The sequence below is a fragment of the Ictalurus furcatus genome, chromosome 3, assembly GCF_023375685.1.
Source record: "Ictalurus furcatus strain D&B chromosome 3, Billie_1.0, whole genome shotgun sequence".
NCBI classification, from domain to species: Eukaryota; Metazoa; Chordata; class Actinopteri; order Siluriformes; family Ictaluridae; genus Ictalurus; species Ictalurus furcatus.
In genome coordinates, this window is record NC_071257.1 from 32984307 (window position 1) to 33003732 (window position 19426).

The following is a 19426-nucleotide window of genomic DNA, read 5'->3' on the forward strand; positions in this document are numbered from 1 at the left end:
AGTACTTTAGTCATTTTTTGTTGTTGATATTCAGCGTCATTGCTGACCACTTCCTCTTCCACTTCCTCTTTCACCAGTATTTACCTTTCCCCTTCTTGGCCTCTCCTCTGTTCACAGATACCAGTATGCAGAATGTACAAGTAAGAACTAAAAGACAAAACATTTACACAGAAGTAGAAACAAAAAGACGTTTACTTGAAAACGGATTTAAAAGCAGAAATGGAGCTGAATCGTACACACTGAGCTTGAGCAAATCCTCAGACTTCCTGTGAATGGGAAGAAAGCGTTCTCTTGCTACAGTGTGTAGAATGCTAAAGTAGGTTAGTGTGAGATCGAAGGAGATGACCAAATACCAGGACAGTCCCACGGAGAAATATTCCATCCGACAAGCATGTCATGCTGTCATCTTTATCCCCCTTATATTAGGAGTTTGTGAAATACGTGTCTCTGAAGCATGAGTTATGTCGTGAAGTATAGACTAAGTTGACACGGCTCGCCCCGTCTCTTTTGGTGAAACGTATGGGAAACGTAGTGTTAGGCGTATCGTACACTTTTCCTGGCCACAGGTTTCAGAAAATTAAAGATTGCAATCTCATGTGGGTGGTGGGTTACTGAGCAGAAGGTCGCAGGTTCAAGCCCCGGCGCTGCCAAGGTGCCACTGTTGGGCCCTTGAGCCCCCTGTGCTCTGACCCCAACTTCCTAATGCTGGGGTATGCAAAAAAAGAATTTCACTGTGCTGTAATGTATATGTGACCAATAAAGACTTATTATCATTATTTTCTATTCACATAGACAGACAGATAGATAGACAGATAGACAGCTGGAGAGATGGATGGATGGATGGTCAAATGAACAGACAGACAGACAGATAGATAGATAGATAGACAGATAGACACACAGACAGCTGGAGAGATGGATGGATGGATGGTCAAATGAACAGACAGACAGACAGACAGATAGATAGACAGACAGACAGACAGCTGGAGAGATGGATGGACGGATGGTCAAATGAACAGACAGATAGACAGACAGATAGATAGATAGATAGATAGATATACAGACAGACAGACAGCTGGAGAGATGGATGGATGGATGATCAAATGAACAGACAGATAGACAGACAGACAGACAGATAGATAGATAGATAGATAGATGGATGGTCAAATGAACAGACAGACAAATAGACAGATAGACAGATAGATAGATAGATAGACAGACGGGCTGAAGAGATGGATGGATGGTCAAATGAACAGACAGTCAGACAGACAGACAGATAGACAGACAGATAGATAGATAGACAGATAGATACATAGATAGATAGATAGATGATAGATAGAAAGATAGGCTCCCAAATCTCCATCCATCCTCAACCCTTTCCCTGGTAATCCGGGATTACATAAACTGCATTTGCACAGTGGAATGTGATTGGCTCTTCCAAAAAACCACATCAATGGCAGTTAAACCATGTTCACAGTTAACACTAATAATAATAATAATAATAATAATAATAATTGTTATCATTATTATTATTATTATTATTATAGTAATATAAATTTTTTTAAATAATAATATATATATACAAATCACAGGCAGAATAGCGGCATTAGAAAATATTCAAACGTAAGCGCCGGCCTCGAGAGGCTCTTCCAGCATTTGATTTACGTCTCTTTGTCCTTTTCCCTTTACAGAGGGTGGGATTGCAGTCTGGGCTGGATTAGTGAGTGTTTCTGATTGTGTACTGGATTTCCTCTTCGCTGGGACACTTCCTTCCCTTCAGCCCTATCCCAGCTGTGTGCATTTTGATTCATAAAAGAGCCTCCATATTATCAGTGTGTAACATCACTGCTCACACACTATTTTACATCAACAGAAACGACTACACTACATGTACCAGAGGACATCTGATATGATCAGAGATATATGGATTAGCAAGAACAAACAAATTTCTCTCTTTTTTTCCATTGTAGAGCTCCTACTTTTAAAAAACAATAGACAATCTACTATTATTACACAAGCGTAAATTTCTGATTGGCCGTAACAATAGGCTGTTAGCAGGGGACGGCTAGTATAAATGAGCTAACGGCTAAAAACGTCCGTCTTTCAAAGATAAAAAGACATCAGTGTAAGGTTTTATCTGATTATTTGCTGTGAACAAACGTATAGAAGTGAATAGTTTTGATGTATATGGAATCACTGACTGTACACTGACTATTATGAAGAAGGAAGAAGCAAGACTGGGGCTAACTTCTTCATAGCCCAGACTGTAGACTCATGACAGTCATGTCACGTGATTACACTGAGTGACTACATCCCCTGGATTTGATCTTAAACACGTCATCAGCAGTGACTGAGAAGAGTCAAGAGCTTTATTATCATTCTAGCTATATACACGCATCCAGTGGAGCAGAATAGTGTTCTCCAAGAAAATGGTGCAGTATATTCCAGGCACGTGATAACAGTACGGTTCAAGATATCCAGTGGAGCGCAAATTTAGAAAAGTTACAGTGCAAGTGGATAAGAAATAGATGGAGTAAGCACAGATTCTCCATATAAAGAAGATCTACATGAATTATTTCTACACAGTCGACGATGATAAACGACATATAAAATAGTCCATACAGGATTTCGAAGCGTTTTTAGTTTTTTTTGTTTTTTTGTGATTGTTGCGGCCAAAAATGCTTGATTTTTCTGCGGCTTTTTTTTTCTCAAAAATTTACGTCGCTGAGTTTTTTTTGTGCTTTTTGTGGACGCGATTTGGCGAAATTCCATGAAAATAGTTTTGCACGGCCTTTCACCGTGATGTTTACTTCTAAAAGAGACCTTTTAGCTGTACACGTGTTCGACGCACGTGAATCGATGAGGGCTTCGGATTCGGGAATGCGCCTTCTGATGACATCACATTGGCCCAGATCTACAGAAGATCTCCGGTCATTTAAAAAAATGACAAGCTACTCTGAATATTGCAGAGTTTCGTTAATTTCTGCGATTGTAAAAGCGTTAAAATCCTGTAGGGACTGACAAAACAGGTGAACTGTCGACTGTGCGCCGCCATATTGTTGTGACATCATGTGTTTCAGAGAATTGGGTCAAAGTGGATTGGGAATTCTCAGCTGAGTGAACATTCCATTGTACTTTTCCATGTGGGAAAATGGAATTTCCATTTTCCATTTTCAGAGTTTCCGAGTACAGTGGATTGCAGCATAATTTCACTCTTGAGCAAATGATAGATTTTTAGATATCAGCATCCTGTTTAAAATCATGACCAGCCGTCAACGGCGGTTGGACACTAAGTCCTACTAAGAAACCAGGAATGTGGCCTACACAATGGCCCTGCTTCATTATTGTATTCAACATGCGTTTGTCCGCTTCCCCTCACGCCTTTCACGGACGTGAATTTCACCCACGTTACTTTACATAACCGTCCAGTTTCAGTGGCGTGACCAACCCGCTTAACACTGGCATCTAGAACCATGGATATGATGACCGGAAGTCAGCCAAGGAAGTGTTTAAAACGTTAGAGACCGGTCCTAAAGGTGGAGGACGTACTACACTTCGGACGGACTACACCATAGTGATGAATCCCTTCAGAGTGGACTTCAGCATGCTTCTCTGAGTGATGAACAAAAACACTGAATCAAAACTCTTGGTTCGAAAGAACCGATTCTTAGATTTGACTCGTCACGACTCATCGTTCCTCTGGCCAATCGTGGGAGGCCAGATTCAGGGAGGGCGTGTTTAGTGTACAGTATTCGTGCTGGGTACGTCGTGTGCGTGCGTGTGTGTGTGTGTGTGTGTGTGAGCAGGATGAGGTTGGAATAACGGAGCGGCTGCTTGGACATCTGATGTGGAGGTTTTCCATTCCTGATCAGCAGCTTCACGACTGAATGGATGCCTTTTTTTCAGTGGGATTCTCATCTTCTAGATCTATTAAACATTTTTGTGAACTCTTTGGGAATTGGGTGCCAATCCTAGGAGTTGACTTTGGATTCTTTTAAACGGATTTGTGGGTATTATTGGATTTTTAGGAGCATTTTAGTAATCGGATGCGCAACTTGTAGCCAAGTTCAGATGAGTCCTTTCTGACAGCAGAAAAGCATTCTTGCTGAGATTGATGAGCTTCATAAGGCGGTTCGGTGACGCGAAACCGGGCCGCTTCATCATTACGCACCGCCGACGCGTAAACCCATTCGTTCACACGTCCAGCACTCTGCATCATGTCTTTAAGCAGAAGCATCGAGTGGGAGCACTTTGAGGAGAGGGAGAAGGCACCACGTTCGGGTCGCGGATGCGCAGCCGGATCTCGTTGCGCGTCCCGGGGAAACGGGAACGGGTACGGGTCCGTGGCGAGTCCCGCGCACAGCGCGCACTGCAGCTTCTACCGGGCGCGCACCCTGCGCTCACTCGCTGCCGAGAAGAAGGCGCGGAAAGTGCGCTTCTACCGCAACGGAGACCGCCACTTCGAGGGCTTGGCGTACGCTGTATCCGGAGACCGCTTCCGCTCTCTGGACGCGCTGCTCGTGGAGCTCACGCGCTCTCTGTGGGACGGCGCGAGCTTACCGCAGGGAGTGCGCTGCATTTATACTATAGACGGAGCGAGGAAGGTCACCAGTCTGGACGAGCTTGTAGAGGGTGAGTGTGTGTGTGTGTGTGTGTGTGTGTGTTTGTGTGTGTGTGTTTGCCTTCACACCAGTTCACTCAAATGCACATTAATTAGACATTAAAGGAATGGTTTGAATGGTTTTACCCTTTATTCAAAAGGTATCCCAGTGCTGAAGACATCTTCACTTCTTTAGGTTTGCACTAGCAGTCAGGTTAAAGTTGCATGCTCTGCTGTACAAAGTAAAGGCAGTCTGTCACCCAGATCCATTAACTCAGTGCTAAAGAAGCAGAGAGTGACACTTTCAATAAATAATCATAAAGCATTATACCTGTGCTTATGTTTTTTGTACACTAGTAATGATTTATTGTAAGCATTTTATAAACTTTACTAGCAATGCTTCATGAGGCTCTAATGTGTTCTGGACGATTGCTTGATAACACACGGTATAATCATGGTTTAAAGCGATGGTCACTATCCATTATAATGCCGTACGGTGTACTGCAGAACACAGATGGAAAAACCATAAAGCATAAAGTTTTGGTTTTCTCCAAAATAAAAATATATTTGATCACTGTCAGCCAAAATGTTTTGGCGGCATCTGTAATAAATATAGGTCACTGATGTTAACTATATAGTTAGCGACATGGAGCATACATTGACTGATTTGATTTCACAGAAAGTAATGGTGCTGTGCTAACATGTCTTTCAAGCTGGAACATTGAGTCTAGATGAAAGATGGGAGGAAGTGGGCGGTACTTCTGCGGGAGTTCAAAACAGTTTTGTAATTGTTAATCATTCCAAGTTCATATGTCAGTTTCTTAATCTGGTGCTTTTTAAAATTTGTTTTAGTTAGGAAAACAATCCAACTAGTTTTGTTGGTCTATTTTTGAGTGCTAACTCAGACCAGCATACATTGATAGGTGGAGCAGAACCTAACTATATATATATATATACATATCAGATGTGGAACAAATGATTTGCTATGTTGCGGAATTGTGGGGCACATACTGAAGGTCTTATTTTGCTCCATAGAGTTATTATTGCAGCTAGTGGTCAAAAATGGGAACTGCAACAAGTGACAAATAGAAGCCCACTGGGGCTAGAAGGACACTGCCCCATGTATGCGTTAGACCAGTGGTCACCAACCCTCTTCCTTGAGATCTACCTTCCTGCAGGTTTCTTCTCCAACAAAAATCTAACAAGAACTTTTTAAGGAAATGATTAGATGGGCACAATCTTGGTTGGAGCTAAAGTCTTCAGGAAGGTAGATCTGCAGGAACAGGGTTGTTGATCACTGCTCTAGGAAGAGCAGCAGAGAAGACAGTTAATGATAGGTTGCCAGGGTCGTGTTTATAATCAGATCATTTGAATTAAATAGAATACGTTTCTACAAACAAACGCAAAGAAACATTTGGGCGGGGGGGGGGGGGGGGGGGGGGCATTTGGTTGCCGTAGATGACGCCCATCCACCTATCCATTTTCCATACTGTTTATTCTACACAGGGTCACGGGGGAGCCTGGAGCCTATCCCAGTGTACTCAGGGCACAATCACACACCCATTCATACACTAGTGACATTTTGGAAATGCCAATCAGCCTACAACACATGTCTTTGGATCGGGGGAGGAAACTGGAGTACCTGGAGGAAACCCCAGAGAACATGTAAACTCCAGGCACACAGGGCGGAGCTGGGATTAAAACCCCCTACCCCGGGGGTGTGAGGCAAACGTGCTAACCACTAAGCCACCGTGCCCGTATGGATGATGTCCTGCATCAGAAATGCACCCCAGTGAGCTTGTTTCCAACGCTAAAGCCGAAAAGAAGAAAAATGCGTTTCCCTTTCCCAGTGCCCGGATGTTTATGAGTTATAAACTCACTTCCGTTGTGTGGTTTTTGAGCTGTAGTTGTGACAGGTCAGACAACAAGTGAAGTGACAGTGAAGGAATGTACGTATAAATATCCTATTACATTTCAGACCTTCAGGTTCTGTGAGATGGATTTGTGGAACACGTGCGACTTTCCCATACAAAAATAATAGACAGGTGATGGACCACTACAGCAGTTTTGGGAACTGTATCGAAGACAGCTGAGCAAAAGTACGTCTAAAACTACTCAAAACAAGCTGCTAGTCTGTATGTCCGATGACTGCATGTTGTAGAGTTCCAACCGCCTATTATGAGGGTTACCTTAAAAATTCACCAGTACCCTAAGTCGTGTGATGGCCTCTCACTGTCATTTAGTTTGAGGCTAAGTCATTGTTAATGTTGTCCTAATCACCTGGAAAATACTGCTTATGATAGCTTTTGTTTAAAATAAAGGGGGGAAAAAAAACAACAAACCTGCAATATCTTGCCTTAAGGGCCACTTTTGAATTTTTAATGAGTTGTATTTTAAAAAATGAAGCCCACTTTTATTTCCCCAGGTGAATGCGGTATATTAAAGGACCAACAGGAAAACTTACCAATAAAAGTAATGGCAACATAGTGAACTGGCATATACAACCATACAAATGATCTAAATAAACAGCTATAAATCAAGGGAATAACGAAGGCAAGGGGTTAGGAACAGAGAGTATTTTAAAGAATCTATCTAACACATACATATAGAGAATATTCCCCAGTTGGGATAAAAAAAATAAATAAATTGTTGACTTTGTAGATGGCACAGCAGGCAGAAAGCCTCTAAATGACACTAGAACGCGGAGCCCTTGACTCATATTGACTCTATTAATGTACAGCTGAGTCAATAGAATTGATTCGTGACCAGGGAGCAGCTGTAAGTGCTGGTGCGTTTTTAACACGCACGCTGTTATAGTAGAACGTTTCAGAACCATGATTTCCAAATCCATACGGCATGCCGAGATCAAGTTTCGCCTCCAGGGGTTAGTTCCATAAAGTGACTCCACGAGTGCTGTGATGTTAGTGATCGCGAGTCGGTGTGTTCGAAAGTGTGGCAAATCTGTTTAAATGCAGAAGGGATGAGATTAAAGCTAAGCTAAAACCACAGACCCAAAGTATAGCATCTAAAAAGTGGGGGGTGGGGGGATCCTGGTCTCAGCTTGTATACAGCTTTCCAGCATGAAGCTTCTTCAGTCACATGTCATATATTTATCTAAATGACACGTCACAATCCAGGCTGAGTTTCCCAAAAGCGTCATCTTACCTGGGAGAGAGATAGTGTTCAATGTGATGCTCACTCTACCATTTAATGATGATCTTTGTGATATGATGATTTTGTGGAAACTTGGCCCTGATCTCTGCAATCTTCTTTGATCATCATTCCCAAAAGTAATGCACGTAAAACGAACCCTTTGCGGGACACAGACCTTTTATATATTTTGATTCTTAGGATAAAGTTCCCCGTAATTTTCATCATTTTGCATAATATTACAGGTAGGAGACAGATATAAATGATAAAACCTCATAAATATTGCTGATTAACCATAACATCGACTCGACTTAATAGATATTTCAGCCACTCCAAGTCTTATCACTCCATGTCCACTTTGTCTATATACAACTACAGTCTGTTTTATTATAGTGATTAGAGTATGAGATTTTAAATGATACCGGCATGCTGTTGAACTCTAGATAGATTCGGATTGGTCAGAATGTGTTGAGTAATGTGAACGTAGTTCCGGCCGCAAGGCACATCACAGGTTTATATCGATGCACTCGTTCTGATACGTTTTCGCTGGGACTCGTGCTCATTCATAGGGACTTTGGAGACATTATCGACGGTAATATCATTAAAGCTTTAAATGAAACATTGTTGTTGAGTAGAAAAGGGGGAAACGTTCTGAAAAGAAATGTTTATTTAACATTTATGGAAAAAAGACCGTGTCAGTGTTTTGAGGTGAAGCTGTACCTTTAAGTTTATTCCTCTGAAGAGAAAGAGTGGAGGTTTCTCAACAGCACCCCCCCCCCCCCAGCTGCTATAATCTAAGCAACAACAGGAAGTGGACGTTCCACGACATTAAATGTAAACATGAACGCATACAAAGCATGATGGGTCATTCTTAAATGAATAAAACATTGTAATAAGGGGAATAAAACACTTCGAGATGTGCTGTCATATGAAAATAATCAACTTCGGGGTGGTGAGCGTAACTCCTGTGCTTTATTCCTTATTAATTGTTACAGTATACTGTAAATAACTTCTTTTCCACTAATCACTATGGAATTATACGCTAAATTGTACAAACCTAGTGAAGGTTAGAAGGACAAATCGAAGGTTATCAATATTTCGATCCTATCGCAATCATTACATCACTTCATTTCCAAAGACGTTAGTCCGTGTTCAAGCACAGACAGCAGCAGATCGTCCGTGGATACGTCCATCGTATATCATGACAACGGACAAAGAGTCCCAGCTGATGTTGTTTAAAGACGAGTAAATGTAAAGTCTCAGCTGGACACCGGGAGAACACTGGATCGGTGAAACAGGGTGAAGGGTCGCTAATCGCTGTGGGAGTTTCACACCTGAGTCCCGTGTCAAGGCCGCCTTTGTATATCGCAATCCCCCGGTGTGACCGTAACCAATTCCCGCCCCTTCCTCACGTGTTAAACTGCTCATTTGTGTCACTCTTCTCATCAGTAATCGTGAGCCCATCTGGAGCAGAGCGGCTAAATTAGTCTTTTGTTAATTCGTCAGCTTAATAAAGCCTGGTGTCTTGGGAGTCTGTTCTCTTGTTGTGTGGAAATGGAATTGGGACTAGATTCAGTTGACGTGAAGCTTTTGAATTCAATGCGGTTCGGTTTTTATTTGTATAGCGCTTTTTACAACACTCATTGTGTCTCGAAGAAGCTTTACGGAAATATATAAACACAGGATAGAGATTTTAAGTGTGTGAATTTATCCCTATTGAGCGAGCCGGTGGCGACGGTGGTGAGAAAAATCTCCCTGAGATGATATGAGGAAGAAACCTTGAGAGGAACCAGACTCAGAAGGGAACCCGTCCTCATCTGGGGAACAACGGGTAGTGTGAAAGTAAAGGGAAGTTTATTAAAGTGTTTCTCTTAAGTCTGTTTTGTTGAAAGTATATTTAAAGTTTAAAGGTTGAGCCTGTGAAGATGCAGGAAAATGCTGAATACACTGTATTATGTTACTGTATTAGGTATTATAAGATTTGTGAAATGTTTTTTTTTTTTTTTTTTTTTTAAAAAGCCAATTTTTTAAAATTAGGACGGACTCAGCAGTGTGAATACAGGTATATCACACTTATACTTCAGATTTTTGTGCATTATTTTCCCAACTCTGGACCACACTCTTAAACTAGTTGGGTTAACAATAACCCAGTCTGGGCCGATTTTGGAAAACCAATGGTGGGTCCAAAATGGGCTAACCTAGTTAGGGTTGTTTTAACCTGTAACATTGGGTTAGGATTTTGCATTTTAAACCCATACGCATGAACGACCACCTCGACAGGCCGTAGACAACCCAGATCTTCTGGGTACAATGCGCCAGTCATATGAAAAGCTACTTTCTTATTAGCACAAAAGAAGCTTAGTACAGTTTCGCTTTTTCTCTACAAAACATAGCCTTCCTCAACAATACATGACTGCTCAAAATCATATCCTGTATTATATTCTGAAATATAAGTAATGAATATCAGACCTAGGATTAGAATGAACTTCACTCCAATGCTAGCGGATAATCCAAGATAACGTTACAGTTACAAGTACAATTTATTTAATAATATAATAGTTTTGTAGCAGCCAAAAATTTGGGTAACTTATGTTAAATTTAATATGATTATGCAAGAGCTTAATAAAGGTCTTATTTATTACAAGCTATATTTCCTCCTCAAATAACAAAGCTACTTGTTGTCAGCATGCTAACATTTGGCTATCAATCCAAATTACATGGTAAAAATGACGGCCTACGTAACGTCTACAGAAATATAATTTCGAATGGTTCAACTAAATTATAAATGATGTTATATTTGAACAAAAACTTACATTACATTTGTATTTGCACCTGATTTTAGTATTTTAGTTTCGATTTTCTTGGTTGCTGCTCTCTCTCGAAAGATACACTGGAAAATTCCAGAAAATTAGCCATAAATGTATGTTCCTGTCGCCTTTCAGGTCCGCGTCCGAAAGCCAGCATGCTGGATTTCCCATCATCAACCCAATTTACAGTGGTGCTTAAAATTTTGTATATGTCTGCATAAATATGATGTAAAAGATTCAGATTCATCATCAGATTTTCACATAAGTCCTAAAAGTAGATAAAGAGAACCCAATTAAACAAACGAGACAAAAATATTATACTTGGTCACGTATTTATTGAGGAAAATAATCCAATATTACATATCTGTGAGAGGAAAAAGTATGTGAAGGGCTAGGATTAGCAGTTTAATTTGAAGGTGAGATTAGAGTCAGGTGTTTTCAATCAATGGGACGATGATCAGTTATGAGTGAGCGCACTGTTTTATTTAAAGAACAATATATTTGTGGAAGTGGAAATTCAAGACCATTGTTACCCTCCCCAGGAGTGGATCACTCCAAGAGCAAGACGTGTAATAGTTTGTGAGGTCACAAAAGAACCCAGGGTAACTTCTAAGCAAGTAAAGGCCTGTCTCACATTGGGTAATGTTAATGTTCATGAGTTCACCATCAGGAGAACACTGAACAACAAAGATGTGCATGGCAGGGACACAAGGAGAAAGCCACTTCTCTCCTAAAAGAACATTTCTGCCCTTCTGCAGTTTGCTAAAGATCACGTGGACAAGCCAGAAGGCTAATGGAAAAATGTTCTATGGGCGGATGAGACCAAAGTACAACTTTTTGGTTTAAATGAGAAGTGATATGTTTGGAGAAAGGAAAACACTGCATTCCAGCATGTGAGTCTTATCCCGTCTGTGAAACATGGTGGTGGTAGTGTCATGGTCCGGGCTGTTTTGCTGCATCTAGGCCCGCATGGGCCAGACTTGACATCGTTGATGGAACAATGAATTCTGAAGTATATCAGCAAATTCTAAAGGAAAATGTCAGGACATCTGTCTGTGAACTGAATCTGAAGAGAAAGTAGGTCATGCAGCAAGACAACGACCCTAAACACACAAGTCGTTCTACCAAAGAACGGTTAAAGAAGAATAAAGTGAATGTTTTGGAATGGCCAAGTCAAAGTCCTGACCTTAATCCAATAGAGATGTTGTGGAAGAACCTGAATCAAGCAGTTCATGTGAGGAAACCCACCAACATCCCAGAGTTGAAGCTGTTCTGTACTGAGGAACGGGTTAAAACTCCTCCAAGCTGACATGCAGGATTGATCAACAGTTACTGGAAATGTTTACTTGCAGTTATTGCTGCACAAGGGGGTCACACCAGATACTGAAAGCAAAAGTTCACCTACTTTTTCCACTCACAGATATGCAATATTGGATCATTTTCCTCAATAAATATAATAACTATAATATTTTTGTTTCATTTGTTTAATTGGGATCTCTTTATTTACTTTTAGGACTTGTGTGAAAAAATGTTTAGGTCGTATTTATGCAGAAATGTAGAAAAGGGTTCACAAACTTTCGAGCACCACTGTATATTGACACAATCCCCCAAGCACAGTTCATTCTGAGTTACTTATTTGTTTGTTTTGGCTATGGGTTGAATCTGTCCAGAACGATTTTTTGAGAGAAATCAAACATTCCTAATATCCACACCGTACATCATAAGCACCATCCAAGCCGATAAGTTTGACACGCTTGTGTGACGAAACAAGGTGTGTGATTTTCGTTGCCCTCTTTTCCATCTACTCAGCACAGCTCCTGATATCAGTTGTATTCTTAAACCTCTCTATCATTTCCAGTGCTTGCCTTCATAAACCCAATCCAGCCACCTCCTCACTCAGTTTCTGAAACTCGTCCAGACGTCTGCTGCAGGCTCAGCGGTTTCACTGCCTCCAGTCTTGCTAGAGTCATGATCGGTTTCAAGGGCACTGCAGGAGAAAGAAATGAAAGGGTTCCATGGCCCAGAAGCTTTATTCCAGCCACCATATTGATGAGTAGCACTCTTGCTTCCTGATGGGATGCTTCCAGTGCCTGATCCTGACAATCTTCAGACTCCCTGATTTATCCTGATACCGTTCTTCTGCTTGGAGCTTCTCTTTGACACCTTCTGCTACTCTCAATGGTCCCACATGGACACCATAAAAATAAGCACTTCCCAAAAATTCTCTTTATGCCCAAGACTCACCCTTGCTTCAGTGGTAAATAGTCTGCACTTATATAACACCTTTTTTAACCTTAGTAGTTCGACAAAGCGCTTTACACAGGTTCTCATTCACACACTCACACACACACACACACACACACACACACCAACGGTAGCAGAGCTGCCATGCAAGGCACTAACTTGCCATCGGGAGCAACTTGGGGTTCAGTGTCTTGCCCAAGGACACTTCGGTATGTGGAGTCATGTGGAGTCATGTGGGCCGGGAATCGAACCGCCAACCCTATGATTAGTGGACAACCCGCTCTACCACCTTAGCCTGTATCTGCAGACACTGTAGATTTATTACTAAGAGCATTGTGGGAACATTGTGAGATATCATGATTGATTTATATTACAGTATGCTTTCTTACTTGATTACAAAACAGCAAAATATCTTACCTAGTGCACTAAATAGTACAAAGGATGCTGTTTCGGAAGTGTAGCGTGATAACAGGAACCACTAGGACCACGGCCAATATATATATATATATATATATATATATATATATGTATATATAGACAGACGAAGATGAGCCAGTGGACCTTTCGCACACTTCCGTGTTAATGAAATTGCTGTGTTTTCACTGCAGCAAATACGTCCCGCGAAGTCTGCTCACAAACACATAAAAATACTATAAAGTGACACGTTTCATTGTCGCAAGTACATGCTGTGAGTGCTGATAATGCTACAGTAGCTTATAGGTGTTTATTAAACAAACTAGCTAGCTAGCTAAGTGTAAAATAATGTAGATATGGAATTATGTACTCCAGCACGACATCGGTCGTGTCTTTGTCAGTGGATGTTCGTAGACGTCCAGTTCTCGGCCGGTCCGCAGCTGTTAAAAGCTGTTAATGTCCCCTGTGTACTCTATGCAGTCTTTTGGGACACCCAAAAGTAGTGTCTTTTCTTAGGAATTTGGGATCACATATAAGAGAAATGTTATCATTTCTGACAGTTCTCTCTCTTTTCCAAAGTCATATGTCTTTCTATAGTCGGGATAGTGTACATATGAATGCGAATCTATACATCCCTAGCCCTCACGTCAACCTTTCTGGCTTTTATGGCGATGTCAATGCAAGCATGAGATCGTACTGGAAGCCAATGGACAGCTAGCTTATTATTAACTAGCTCAACTTCCATATTTCCCAGTTACCTAGCAACAGTGTTCTCACGGCGTTATCGCTTGTACAGCAAGTGTTTTGTGGTTTCACTTTTCGAAAAAAAGCACCAGGAAAGCACCAAAAGTCCGTCATGCATCACGAGGAGGGTATGGCATTGATGAATGCACTGATTTAACGTGATTTATGACGTGCTTTTAATTGTCTCTGGTTGTTTTTTCCTCATATGATGCTCCACCAAGTTCTTAGTCCCTGTGTGACAAAGGTCCATTTTTAGAGCAGCTGCATGTGCTGTAGTGCCAAGCTGTGCCTACCCATACACAATCACACACACACACAGACACACACACTTTCATCAGTTTCTTCAGCTGTGTGGATTAAGACTGTAGCGTTTTCAGACCTTTTCACAGCGTACGGCAGTTTAAACATCAAATGCCTGAGTTATGCAGAACAGATTGTTTTCCGATGGGGAAAAAAAATGCTTATTCATTCGTTGATTTAGTCAGCCGTTCCATTGTGGTTTCCATATACCCTCAGAGTGTGGATTTGAGTAGGCCTTTGGGAAAGGGAGGGCTCGATTTAGCACTGTTACCCTGGCACGTCGGTGAAAATACTCGGGACGTCAGCCAACACCGCAAGAGTAAGCGAAGACAAGAGAGAAGAGAGAGGTGGCCTCGGCGTGCTCCGCATTCCTCCCGGACACGTGAACTGTTCGAGAGACTCGCTGTACCCGGAGTCTCCCGAAATAACGCGTCAAGAAATACATCTTTCTGACAACGCTTCCTGATAAGCCGGAAGCGTGTGTTTGTGAGATAAAAGAGCTGTTGAAAATTTTGATTGCTGCTTTGTAGCTGTTTAGTGCATTCCAGAGATTGTAGAAGGCTATAAAAGGCTCTTTCATCCGCAGAGCAAGTCTTCCTGGAGATATGCGATTGGTGGAAAAGAGCTCGTGTGTATGAAGCATGAGGACTGACCTGGGATCAACTGCTGGCTTTTAATGTCTTTAACTGTGCCACATAAAGCGTTCACCGTCGTGTTTTAATGTATGCAACTGGAATATACAGCAATATAATAGCAATACAGTGCTTCTGTTCATATCATGACGCCCTGTGTATATAATTATATTATATGGCCATTATGGAGCTGCTTCAAGGTGAACAACTTATCACCGAGAAGCCTGAGGAAATACTGAAAGAATATACAATATCAATATCAATGTCAAGGGAAAACGTATTGAGCCTTGCTGACCTCTTATATTGAACATATACGAGTTATGGGAATAGAATATAATCATATTTGAATAGTGATTACAAGTTCTGACTTGCATTATATAAGAAATAAAAGACACTGTTACAGGAAAATAGTCAACAACAGGGTGGTGCGATGAAGCGGAAGTTCCTGTTACCACACCAGAGTTGATTATTTTCCATTAACAGCTTGTCCCGAAGTGTTTTATTTCCTCTTAAACCCCAGCAATTTACCAATGATTTGGTCAATTTTATTTGATTTTTTTTTAAATTAAAGAATGACACATCATAGTTTTATCGGTTGATATGTACATTTACTGCTCTGCAACGTCTGCGTGAACAATTAAACTACCGTTATAGCTGCTATAGACAGTTGTTCCTTCACCAGCCTTTCTTTTTCTCTCTCTCTTGTGAAGTAAATAATAAGGGAAGAATAAAGGGTTCTAAGGAAACCCTTAAAGGATCTATGTGGAACTATGCGAGCATTTTAGGAGGCTGAGAATTATATCATAATTATACAGCGAACCCCTGGAGGAACTCTTGAAGGACTCTCTAGAAGAAACATCACCATATCAAAAAATGGTACATCTGCTATACTACAGTAGTACGTGTTAATGAGCTGTTACTATAGAAACCGTTGTACGTTAGAATGAGTGCATGAATGTAAACATGGGATTTGCAGCTGCGCTACTGTCAGGGTTGCTGATTAACCTTCTGACCAATCAGAATATAAGGTGAAAGATTGGACGCAAACATGCCTTACAGAGTAGAAAAGTAAATATATACAGACCTAACTCTACCCCTCGTCTTCTCCCGACAGGTGAGAGCTACGTCTGCGCCTCCAACGAGCCCTTCCGCAAAGTGGACTACACCAAAAACGTCAACCCCAACTGGTCGGTGAACGTTAGGGCAGGCACATCGCGCTCCCTCTCCTCTTTACCCATACTAAAGAACGAGCTGAGGGAGCGAGAAAGCAAGGATTTCATCCGGCCCAAGCTGGTGACGGTGATCCGGAGCGGCGTGAAGCCACGCAAGGCCGTGCGCGTCCTCCTGAACAAGAAGACGGCACACTCGTTCGAGCAGGTGCTCACGGACATCAGCGACGCCATCAAACTGGACTCGGGAGTGGTGAAGAGACTCTACACGCTGGAGGGGAAGCAGGTAAATTAGTCATCATTTATTTAGCAGTCATCGATGATTAGTTGGGTATAATACTGCAGAAAGAATCCATGTAATAACTGATATCTTAAAAAGAATGATAAATGACTATTGACTTGAGAGTTAAGCATAATGCTCAAGGCCCAGCAGTGCGTCTCCGATAATCCTGTAGCGTACATTCACAAAAATCCGAATGGAATGATGCAGTATGAGAAATAGCGCATATCTGGAATATGGATTGAGTTTGTCCAAGCTTTTATAAGAGCTAGTACAGTGGCCAGTTTTTGTTTATTTGATTTGATTTATTTATGTTTTTTCTTATTATTCTTTTCATATGTCATTTTTGGATATACAGATAAAACCCAATTATTGACTATATTGCTGTCAGTCTTGGTTAAAAAGGATTTGTTACTCTATAACTCTCATAATGCGCTCTTTTATTATCATAACATTCCATTTAATTAAAGGTAAATGTCTGTCTTTAGTACTGAACATTACTTTTTTTTTTTTTTTTAAATGAGACAATTATAGTCTTAAAACTACTAACTACTACTATATTAGTATGTTAGCTTTATTGATGCCCCAATCCTTTTTTTTTTCTTTTCTCTCTGACTGAAAATATCTGAAAGGAAATCTTACCGAGTCCTAATCATGTCCCAATTCCCAAAAAGCAGTAGTATAATAAGATGAGATAAATATAAGTCGCCCTGGATACGGGCGTCTGCCGTATGCCGAAAACAGTAATGGAAATTTATGAATAAAAAAACATTGTAAAGTGGTAGTTTTATCATTTACCTGTAATATTAAAGCTTGGGATCCTCGATACTAATTTTTTCTTATTCAGTACGTTTACATGGACAACGATAATCCGATATGAACCCGATTAAGACGATACTCTGATTAAGAAACTAGCATGTAAACAGCGATTTTTTATTACCTTAATCCGATTAAAGTCATACTCGAAATAAACACAAATGGAATTAAGACGTGTGGAGTACTCCTGTTTTAGTCGCATTATCGACGTGCGTTACAGACATGTACACACTTTAATCACACTATTAACGTCGTGTGAGAGTTTTCACCGCATTGTGCGACAGGACACGTACACACACGGCAGCGCTCAACCGTTTGACGGCAAACAAGAGAGCACGGCTGCGTCCCAAACCGTGTACTTGCCTGCTATATAGTAGGTGAAATACATGTATCTGGGCTACTATATAGTAGGTAAGTATGCGGTTTGGGACGCAGCCCACGGCTTCAAGCAGTCGTCTATTTGCACGTATAGCGTGACAAATAATTAACCGCACTTGAAGTGTTCGTAAAAATTTTAAATAAAAACACCCAAAACTGTATACGGGACCATAACAAAGACCAACTGTATGTCGATACGTGAAATTCTGGACGGAAGGTCGGACGGCGTGGCGCGGGGACGTAATGACGTGTCGTTAATCCATCTATGTTCTATAACATGTAAAACGGGAACATGAAAGGAATATTCTAAAAGCGACTCATGTAAACACCTTAATCACAATATTGTCTTATTCAGAATAAGGTCAATAATTAGATTACTGCTGTCCATGTAAACCCAGTCATTGTTGAAGTGAGTGATTTCATCAAGACCATACCGTCTCAAAGACCAAGACCATTTCAAAGCGTCACAGTTTGACAAATCAGTTTTACAATTTAAAAAGATGGTTAAAATGTACCCAAAGATATCGAGGCTCATTTATAAGTCATTCGTTAAACTAAACTGAACTCAAGAGTTTCGGTAACGCTGATTTTCTTCATTCTTGTACGCGTATGTTGATGAACACCAACCAGAGTAGCTTGACTCCCACAAAACTCCATAAAAGGCAAAAAACACAGAGCTGAAAACGTCAGAATGACAACAAAACGGTTGAAAGACCGCCTCTTGGCCTCCGGTTTTCTCTAAACCTTCCAGTAATGCAGCTCAGCCGCTGCAGAGCATAAGCTACCATTGACACCCATTCTAACGCTTCACCTTTCATAGGGTACCATTATTTTTGTCCTGAACGAATGGCTAGACTTATTTATCTTCATTTATGGACTTCATTTAGGGACATACAGTCACATCAACTCATCACCAATTACACCATTTGAACCTGATCAGTCAAGGTCAACGTTACTGCGTCTCCTTCTATGTAAATTTAAACACACTCCGAAACACTCATGGGATACAAACGTTTTTCTAAGCTAGCTGGATTCTCATGAGCACTCCATTACGTGTTTAAATGCTTCTGTGAACGATTTACGGATCGATTTCTTCGCATCCGAACTTTTAATCCGATCTTTCCATGGTTGTCACAATGACATCCTTTGCTAGACCGTATAAAAGGGGTTTTTTTTGTTTTTCTGGACCACACCATAGGGCTAGCATGTAAAACTCTGCCGTGCATGACATTATCCACGACGGAGTGTCGAGTTAAGAGGCATGTTATAGCATTATTTACATTTAGATCATTCAGCCTTATGCATCAGCAGCTGTTAATGGCCACCTGCTCCCTCTTTCCCGTGGCGCTCAGATGGACATTATCTCCACATGGGATGAGTGTAAATAGGATTCTAGTCATGCATGAGCAATCAGTCATATGGTTTACTTAAGAATGATTCCTTATGGCCTATTAAATATCATCGAAATATAAATCCAAGAAGGTTGGGTTGATAATTTGGCAACGTGTGTGTTCATGTGAACGTCCTAACGCATGTTTCCAGCTTGGGAAATGTGTGTCTGTGTTGTTATTTAAGTGTAAAAAAGAAAATAAAGAGCTGCACTGCAGCATCCTGCAGAGAAAAGGGGAGTATACACACAGATGGACTTGAAATGACTCACAAAATAACAAGCTAGAGAACTCAGGCATGACTCAAGGGCTGTGTTTAATTCCCAGCTGTTTTTTCTTTTTTTCTAAATTCTTTAAGCCTTCTTCTGTTCTGCATTATCTCATTCGTTCTATAAGTAAGGAATAAAGCACTCGAGGGAGTGCTGTTACTGGAAAATAATCAACAACGTGCTGGTGGAACGTAGAAGTGTTACTGTTACTGGCCCAAAGTGAGACGCGAGGGTGTGT

The 19426-nt window shown here is 41.0% G+C and overlaps 1 protein-coding gene across 10 annotated transcripts in view; it reads left to right on the forward strand.

Moving 5' to 3' along the window:
• Nucleotides 1-3840: 3840 nt before the first annotated feature.
• dclk2a (doublecortin-like kinase 2a) overlaps nucleotides 3841-19426 on the forward strand; it is a 77077-nt gene continuing 61491 nt past the window's right edge. For all 10 annotated transcript variants that reach the window (XR_008385628.1, XM_053622096.1, XM_053622098.1 and 7 more), the window contains exons 1-2: nucleotides 3841-4629; nucleotides 16003-16343. Coding sequence is in view for 9 of the 10 variants with exons in the window: in XM_053622096.1 (XP_053478071.1) it covers nucleotides 4215-4629; nucleotides 16003-16343 (756 nt within the window). In the remaining variant the exon portion in view is untranslated. The remainder of the gene's footprint in view (nucleotides 4630-16002; nucleotides 16344-19426) is intronic.